General features: G+C 38.1%; 1 protein-coding gene across 1 annotated transcript in view; it reads right to left on the bottom strand.

The window, feature by feature from the left end:
* The window catches only part of fat1b (FAT atypical cadherin 1b), a 39,881-nt gene extending 34,764 nt beyond the window's left edge, over nucleotides 1-5,117 (bottom strand). Inside the window, exon 1 of the mRNA XM_016446384.1 lies at nucleotides 1,916-5,117. Within this exon, the coding sequence (XP_016301870.1) occupies nucleotides 1,916-5,117 (3,202 nt within the window). The remainder of the gene's footprint in view (nucleotides 1-1,915) is intronic.
* Nucleotides 5,118-9,773: the final 4,656 nt, after the last annotated feature.

Raw genomic sequence — 9,773 nt, forward strand, 5'->3', positions numbered from 1 at the left:
TATTTTAAAGTGTCCAAACACATAGTGGGGCAATCAGCTAATATTAATACTGAAAAAAAGAAAATTCACAATAAGTGTTCAGTAACAAGAAATCCACATACTATACCAAATAAATAAATAATGCACTTTTTACACTCTTTTTCTTAAAAACAAAGAAACTCAATTCACAAGCCTCCATTATTTGCTCATAATATTTTTTAGATGTAGTTTGTAGATTCCTTAACACTTACTGATGACTTATTTGTTTTGAATCCTTGCACCTAATGAACCAGGCTTAATTTTCTTCATTTTTTCTTTTAAAAACGCAAGAATACTAATGAACTTACCGCTGTCTTCATCAATGGTGAACACACCAAGGCCTGAACCTCCTCGTATGGAGTAGCGAACTTCTCCATCCCTGCCGCTGTCCTCATCGTGAGCTGTAACTTTCAGAACAGAAGTGCCAGCTGGGGTGTCCTCACTCACAGCTCCCCAGTCCACAAAGAATGGGAAGGACGGGTGGTACAAGTTCTCATTAACATCCACAATCTCCACATGAATGAAGCAGGATGAGGATAAAGGGTTCGGCTTGCCTCTGTCTTTGGCCTTTGCTGTCAGATTATATACTTGTCTTGTTTCGAAATCAAGAGTCTGAGAGACGTACACAGCTCCAGTCATTTTATCCACTTGAAAGCTTCCATCTTCCCCATCTGTTAAACTGTATCTCACCTGTCCAGACAGGCCAAGGTCAGGATCGTGAGTTTCAAGCCAGAGCACCAAGGTACCCACTGGAATGTCTTCTCTGACTCTGATATGGTATTGTTGGGGTATAAATGTAGGGGCATTGTCATTCACATCCTTCAAATTAATGTATAACAATGCTGTTGATACTGTTTTAGGCTCATCAGTTGCAGCGTCAAAAGCAGCCACCTTCAAAACAAACGACGGATTGGCTTCTCTGTCTAACGGACCCATAACAGTTACAATCCCCGTTTCTTCATGTATGACGAATTTGTTTGTTTTGGTAAAAAACGAGTATCTAACCATTCCATTGACCCCTAAATCGTTATCTTTCGCTTCAAGCTGAATGATGTCTGTCGCCATACCAGTGTCTTCACTTATATCCACTGAATACTCAGACTGAAGGAACTCTGGACTGTTGTCATTTACATCTAAAATGTTAACATTTACCATGTGAGATGAGGATTTCTGCGGTAAGCCAAGGTCATAAACAGTGATGTTGAGAGTGTAGTGGTCTGTTGTTTTTGCGTTACTTGTAATGCATTACCCCCAACACTGCTTATAACTGATCTCAAGGTGATTTTTAGTAGATATACGAAGCCAGTTCTCCTCGGGTCCTATCAGAGGAACCACAGGTATACTATAGTTCATTAGATTATCTGTGAACATGTTCCACTAACATCTGACATCCAGAAAGTGTGCAAATATTGTTTTTTTTCCTTAATTTTGAACAATACAATGTTATTTTAAAGTCTATTATTTTTTGGCAAAATATTTTGCTTGAAATTGTTACACAGTATTTATAATATAAATGACACTTAGTTTTATATTTTGCTTTGATGCAAAGATGTTCACAGTGCAAAGCACAATATTTTAAAGTGTCCAAACACATAGTGGGGCAATCAGCTAATATTAATACTGAAAAAAAGAAAATTCACAATAAGTGTTCAGTAACAAGAAATCCACATACTATACCAAATAAATAAATAATGCACTTTTTACACTCTTTTTCTTAAAAACAAAGAAACTCAATTCACAAGCCTCCATTATTTGCTCATAATATTTTTTAGATGTAGTTTGTAGATTCCTTAACACTTACTGATGACTTATTTGTTTTGAATCCTTGCACCTAATGAACCAGGCTTAATTTTCTTCATTTTTTCTTTTAAAAACGCAAGAATACTAATGAACTTACCGCTGTCTTCATCAATGGTGAACACACCAAGGCCTGAACCTCCTCGTATGGAGTAGCGAACTTCTCCATCCCTGCCGCTGTCCTCATCGTGAGCTGTAACTTTCAGAACAGAAGTGCCAGCTGGGGTGTCCTCACTCACAGCTCCCCAGTCCACAAAGAATGGGAAGGACGGGTGGTACAAGTTCTCATTAACATCCACAATCTCCACATGAATGAAGCAGGATGAGGATAAAGGGTTCGGCTTGCCTCTGTCTTTGGCCTTTGCTGTCAGATTATATACTTGTCTTGTTTCGAAATCAAGAGTCTGAGAGACGTACACAGCTCCAGTCATTTTATCCACTTGAAAGCTTCCATCTTCCCCATCTGTTAAACTGTATCTCACCTGTCCAGACAGGCCAAGGTCAGGATCGTGAGTTTCAAGCCAGAGCACCAAGGTACCCACTGGAATGTCTTCTCTGACTCTGATATGGTATTGTTGGGGTATAAATGTAGGGGCATTGTCATTCACATCCTTCAAATTAATGTATAACAATGCTGTTGATACTGTTTTAGGCTCATCAGTTGCAGCGTCAAAAGCAGCCACCTTCAAAACAAACGACGGATTGGCTTCTCTGTCTAACGGACCCATAACAGTTACAATCCCCGTTTCTTCATGTATGACGAATTTGTTTGTTTTGGTAAAAAACGAGTATCTAACCATTCCATTGACCCCTAAATCGTTATCTTTCGCTTCAAGCTGAATGATGTCTGTCGCCATACCAGTGTCTTCACTTATATCCACTGAATACTCAGACTGAAGGAACTCTGGACTGTTGTCATTTACATCTAAAATGTTAACATTTACCATGTGAGATGAGGATTTCTGCGGTAAGCCAAGGTCATAAACAGTGATGTTGAGAGTGTAGTGGTCTGTTGTTTCTCGATCAAGTGGCTCGAAAACTTTAAGCCACCCTGTGTCAGATTCTATCATGAAACAACTATCAAAATCTCCCCCTGAGATCACAAAAAGCAATTTCCCATTGAAGCCAGAGTCTGAATCGGCAGCTCTGAGGAGTGCTACGCTTGTCCCTACAGGAAGGTCCTCTTTAACTTCTATTACAGTTGGAGTGGACTCTATAAACCGTGGAGTGTGGCGGTTAACAGAATGGATGTCTGCCAATTCAGCTTCTGCTTCTTTCTGACTGTGTCGTTTAGAGCCAAAAAGCAGAAGCCCGGCTAAAGTTCTCAGAACGCCAGTCTCTGCACATTTGGAGCGGACATGTTTAAAAGAGCCACCTCTAACTACTGTTAGATTTAGGAACATAGGGTTACTTGATATTTCTCCATCGCTGGCAGTTATTTGCAGGCGGTGGAAAGACTGTTTCGCTGCATCGCCATCCCTCAGCAACTTTTTAAGTGTCAGCACCCCTGAGCTGGAATCCAATTCGAAAAGATTCATGTTATTACCACTGTCAATTCTGTACTGCACTATGCCAAGATCATCAACGTCGATGGCAGACACCACTATTATTTGTTCACCGACCCCTAGAGATATGGGCACAGTAACATCACAATCTATATTCTCAAAGTGCGGCTTATTATCGTTCAGGTTGGTGAGAATGATTGAAACAACAGTCTCTGCCTCACGGCGGAAAGGGGAGCCCCAGTCTGATGCCCGAATCCTTAGGGAGAATTTTCTCGGCATCGTCTCGTAATCTAGATCCTCTGCGGTGCTTATGACACCGGTGAAATAATCCACTACAAAAGGCTGTTTGTTCACATTGACAATACTGTAGGTGACATAGCCATTTTCGCCGTCGTCTTTGTCGGTAGCACTGACTGTCAAGACACTGGTCCCTATGGGCACATGTTCAGCGATACTGGCTTCATAATTAGACTTTTGAAACACTGGGGCATTGTTGTTCACATCGCTTATACTGACGACCACCTTGGCCACTGCTCGTCTGTCACTCGTAACAACATCAAATTCATATTGACAGACACTTTCTGCTTTTACAGGTGCCACGGTGGTGATAAGGCCCGTGTTTGGATTAATGACAAATGGATTCTCATGTTGTTGCATCTTAAATTGTAACAAGTAATTAATCTTTGAATGTTTCTGTACAGTTTTGACCATAACAACAGGAGAGTGAGGAGGCGCAAACTCACTGAGAGTAACTCTATAGACGCTCTTCTCAAATGTAGGAGTTTCTGTGTATTCGCTGGGCGATTTCACCCTCACAATTATCGCTGAGGAAAACTTTGGAGGATTCCCCTTATCTTTGGCCTGCAATGTAAGATTGTACCCAAAACTATAACCCTCCCATTCCACTTCTTTGATGGCCTTGATTTTGTATTTTTTGCTCCCAGGGTTTGTTCTGAAGGCCTTGAACTGCTGGAGCGGATCTCCAGCTACGATGCTCAAAGAGGCAATCTCGCCGTTGTGCCCTTCATCGGCGTCCTCCACAGTCACATACGCATAAGTGGGATCCCTGGTTGCGTTCCATGGAGTTAAGGGGACAGCTGTGATGACAGGTGCATGTTCATTGGCCTGCAGCACATGCACCTTTAGCTTTGCCGTGCTACTGCTGCTGCTACTCCCATAGAGCTTCAGACCTCTGTCCACAGCCAACACATCAATCTCATAAAGAGCCACCTCAGAGTAATCCAGCTTGCCTGTCAGAGTTATAACCCCGCTAGTAGGATGAATGGAGAACATGTCAGTCCACTCTTTGAAGCTGAAATAGTACTCTCCATTGGTGCCTGCGTCAGCGTCTGTGGCAAAAACTCTGCTAATGCTTGTTCTGATGGCTGAGTTTTCGGGTACAAAAAAACTATATGTAGTCGGTGAAAAAAGAGGTCTGAGATCATTTGTGTCCAGAACTTGCACTTTAACTTGTGTTTGTGTTTCAGCACCAGTATGTCTTTCAATAGCATTTACAGTCAGTAGATAGTGGTCTTTTACTTCCCTATTAAGAGTGGCAGAATTCCCTCCTTTGGTTCTTATTCGCAGGAAACAGAAATTACCCAAAACATACTTCTCGGCTTTGAATAAATTATCATGGTCCCCGGATTCTATTACGTACCAAATGTCCCAAGACTGGTTCATCATAAAAATACCCATTTTTATGGGGCATTCAACAAAGGTTTTTGCTGCTGAATTTTCATATATCATTACATTGTAAAGTGGATGAGTAAACTGAAAAGACAATGCATCTTCCATTTGCTGGGCGCCTAAGCAAGTCCACATAAACAGCACTAAAAGACAACTAGTCCAGGATTTACCCATTGTGATGGGTGATTACAGAGTCAACTGAAAAAAAGAACAGAGTGACAGGTAGAAGAAAATACCGTAAATATGACAAAAAAAAATCACAATAATGCATCAATTCAACACTAATGTCAAATTTTACTCTATAAAGCCTACTATTTCAAATTTGATATGATAATATGTACTTTTTTAGCAAATAAAAGGCCTTTTAGTATAATACTAAAAATGTCCCCCCTTAGGTTGTGATATACAGGTGCATCTCAATAAATTAGAATGTCGTGGAAAAATTCATTTATTTCAGTAATTCAACTCAAATTGTGAAACTCGTGTATTAAATAAATTCAATGCACACTTAACTTTTCCACGACATTCTAATTTATTGAGATGCATCTGTACATGTCTTTTTGCTGTGAAATCTACTAATTTTATGTGATGATAACATTACAATAACTTTTATATTGTTAATAATATTTCAAGATGAACACATACTAGACTGAAGCAACTTGGATTTACTTCACTAGCAATACATAATTTCTCATCAAAAAATCATGTTAAAATGTCAGTATCAAATATGATACATACATCAGGCTTTTGAGTTACATTTATTTGTAATCGTTATTGTACTGCATTGCATTATATGTTTTGCCCCAACAATAAAACTACAGAGCTTTGATCATAACGCTAAGCATTTAAATACCATCTTACAAACACAAATTATTGGGAGATATAGAGTGACAACTGATATTTAAATGCATTTTATGAAATTAGCCTGCTACACTGTTATAATGATCTCACTGATTTCATTAAAAATTCATTGCTCTTCGAGACGTTACAAACTATCAGAATTTCATCTATATCTATATCCTATATCATATGTATGAGCCAAAAAAGCCTGATGTATCATCAAATATGAAACTCTCTCACACACACACACACACACACACACACATACACACACAGACACACACACAATCAAAACGTTCAATTAACTGTTCCATTAAAAAAGTAGACAATATAAAATCATTATTTAAGGGCTAATATAGTAAATATACATATAATCTAGAACAAATAATTAAGTCATACGTTCGGAGCATGTAGGCCACTGATTTCAACCATGAACTTTTTGATGAAGCAAGTACAAGTTACTAGGATTTTGGTGGTGACTATTGCGCTAACACTTCAGCTGCCTGGAAACAGTTCTCTGCCATTTTTATTTTCCCGCTTCTCCTCAGTACATGGCCTCATGTGATGGCAAAGTGTACAGGTTGCACACTTCACAATCTCAGCACGTGCATTACGTCATTCAGGTATTTTTTTTTTTACATAGCCTACTATTTCAGGAATTAGTTTTAAAACAATTTTCACACAGAAATTGCTAGTAAATTTCACAAATAATTACAAAGAAATGTAACACAATGAATTAGATGGGACATTTTGAAATAGAAAAGCCGAAATATTATTTTCTTGTAAAACGTACTTCAATATTTGTTTTTATTTAGGCTACAACTTTTAAAAATATATATTTTTTCAGTGAATTTGGACGTCCCTCTCATTTTCTTAACAGAAGTGTTAAATCTAGGTAAGATAATACAATAGGCTATTTAAACTAATTTATTTATATATTTGATTGACTGATTGATTGAATTGAACCCCCTCAGGGTGAGACCCCTGTATTCTGTTATACGTTCGTATTATTTAAAATGATTAGATGCAGTTTAGATAGATATTTTATTAGATAAAATGAGGAAAATGTACTGGTATTTAATCGGTATTTTAATAACTGTATTTTATTTGAAAGTTAATCCGGATGATTTGCTCGCGTACAAGAGTTTATAAAGTGCATGCACGGAAAGACTCCAGTTCAAGTTTGTTCTTACGAGCTCATTGTTAATGTAAATGCACACGTCTCATACAGCTCATGATCATCTTTATGTAGAGATCGCGATTTGTACAGACGTTCATCGCGACAGCAGATTAAATTACAGTACCCAGTATTATACAAAAGAAAAAGCAAATGCGACTAACTTTACCTGTATTGTAACTATACCTGTTTTTGAGAACAAAAGTGCCTTTAGTTTTTACTTACCATCGCTGCAAAAGAATAGGCTATTTGTCTAAATGAAGAAGTAATCCACACATAGCTATCTCAGATAGGCTATTTCCCAAATGAAGCTGCCGCGTAAACTCCACATGAGGCGGAGAGCGCTTGTGTTTCTGTGCCTCACTGATGCTGGATCATTACCGCTCCTCAGAGGACAGTCTGTCTGGATCAGCCTCTGTGATGTCATCGCTGTCAGAACTTAGTTGTATGGACTGTTCATGATCTGTATTTACAGAAAGACGTGATAGAAAGATGTGTAAGTAAAACGTCGATAAGATTGAGATAATAATTCGGTAACACTTTAGAATACTATTCCATCATTAATGAATAACTACACAATAACACACAAGTAGCCTGTTAGTTCAGCGCTTTGTTGGACTGTACAGTATGTTCACAGAATTGTTTATCAGACTGGTGTAGTTTTTAACATCCATTCAATAATTCACTGCCAGATTTTCTCCTTAATGAAAAACAACAGAACGCAAACCCTGTAGCTAGCATAGTTTCAACTTTGACTGTATTGGCACTTGCTTCGCAACAAGATGATACATACAGCGTGGAAGCTGTAAGCGTACGTCGCATCGATCGTTCATGAGTGGGAGGATATATATTGAATAAACCTGTGAGCAAAACGCTTTTGCTTTTCCATCTCGCTCTAACATGACATTTGCATTCATCTCCAGCGAGAGACTTCAGAGAAGCACTCTGCTGTCTTGAGACAATATGTGTTATTGAGCGTCTCTGTGTAATCTATATCCGCTCATGATGCCGGCGATGATCTGTCCCTGTAGTGTTTCTATACACAAAAGGAGAGATAAACACATAACACAGAGCCAAGGGAGAACCCATATTGCATCATTGTCTTTATTTCCTTACCAGGATTACTTGAGATGTCTATAAGGATGAAAAAAATAAAGAAATGAATCAGTGGGAAGATTGCAGAACCATGCAGAACCATCTGTGCAATATATTTACATAAGAATCTCATAACCATAAGAACATAAAGAAGTATGGAAGTATAGCTGAATGATATTGCCAAATCCTACCAATTTAATTCAGACAGAGGGAAAAAAGTTCAAACAACTGTGATATTAGCAGTAATGTCAACTATTTTCCTATCTTTTGTAGATATAGGACAGATAAAATGTTTCCCTTTATGTAGAAATTACGGAATTGAAAAACAGGTGTATAATTTGTAGATACACTGTCCACCTAAAATGCGCTGAAGCATTTACTGAATCCAAAAATCAAAAATTGCTATACTAATACTAACTATACCAGACATCTTTCAAACTTTACAGTGAGAATACAATGCAGGATGCAATGCTCTTTAGCCAGTGAAAGTGTGAATCTTGGCCGGTGAAAATAGCACTGTTGCCATCTTATGTGTGACAGTCCAAGACGAACAGATGAACAGCTCTGACTTCTCTCTTCTCCCTTATAGCTCTGGTCACAGAACCTGGAAACATAATCTTAAAGGGATAGTTCACCCCAAAATGAAAATGTGATGTTTATCTGCTTACCCCCAGGGCATCCAAGATGTAGGTGACTTTGTTTCTTCAGTAGGGAATAGTTCATCCAAAAATTAAAATTTACTTTAAATGTACTTACCCTCAGGCCATACAAGATATAAATGAGTTTGTTTCTTCAGCAGAACAGATTTGGAGAAATTTAGCATTACATCACTTACTCACCAATGGATCCTCTGGAGTGCCGTCAGAATGAGAGTCCAAACGGCTGATTAAAAACATCACAATAATCTCGTGACTCCAGTCCATCAATTAACATCTTGTGAAGTGAAAAACTGCATGTTTGTAAGAAACAAATCCATCAAGGCATTTTAATTTTAAACCCATAATCCATAAGAAGTCCATAATCCATAATAATGCTTCCTCCAGTGAAGAAGTTTATTCCCTGTTTTTCTTTCACATCAAAATTCACCACCATTTTTGTTTAGAACGGTTTTGGACTGTCTTCACTTGTAAATGGTGCTTAATCTGTGCATATTTCTCTCTTGATCCAGGCGAGATGATTTTTTTACTGGAGAAAGAAATGGATAGAGGATTTTAGCCAGAATTGGCTCCCATTCACTGCAGAGGATCCATTGGTGAGCAAGTGATGCAATGGTAAATTTCTCTAAATCTATTCTGATGAAGAAACAAAGTCTACATCTTGGATGGCCTTAGGGTGAGTACATTTTCAGCAATTTTATTTATTTATTTTTTTTTCCTGTTGTTTCAGAGCTTTGTAATTTATGTGGTCATAAATAGACTGAATTGTTTTTCACCAGAGGTGGAAAAGATGTGTTAAATGTGGGTGACGATGGGTGTTTTCAGCAGTTTTCCATGCTTGTGGGTTTTAGAATTTGTAACAATATGTTTTAAAGGGTTTGGTAAAATAGCTCCTTTAAGTGTACCATTTCAGTAAGTTGTTATGTATTGTAATCCATTGATTAGTGTGATATTTTAAGATTTAAACTCTGATGAGCTGAGATATACAATCAATAC

The sequence above is a fragment of the Sinocyclocheilus anshuiensis genome, unplaced genomic scaffold (genome assembly GCF_001515605.1).
Source record: "Sinocyclocheilus anshuiensis isolate Anshui unplaced genomic scaffold, SAMN03320099.WGS_v1.1 scaffold227, whole genome shotgun sequence".
NCBI lineage: Eukaryota > Metazoa > Chordata > Actinopteri > Cypriniformes > Cyprinidae > Sinocyclocheilus > Sinocyclocheilus anshuiensis.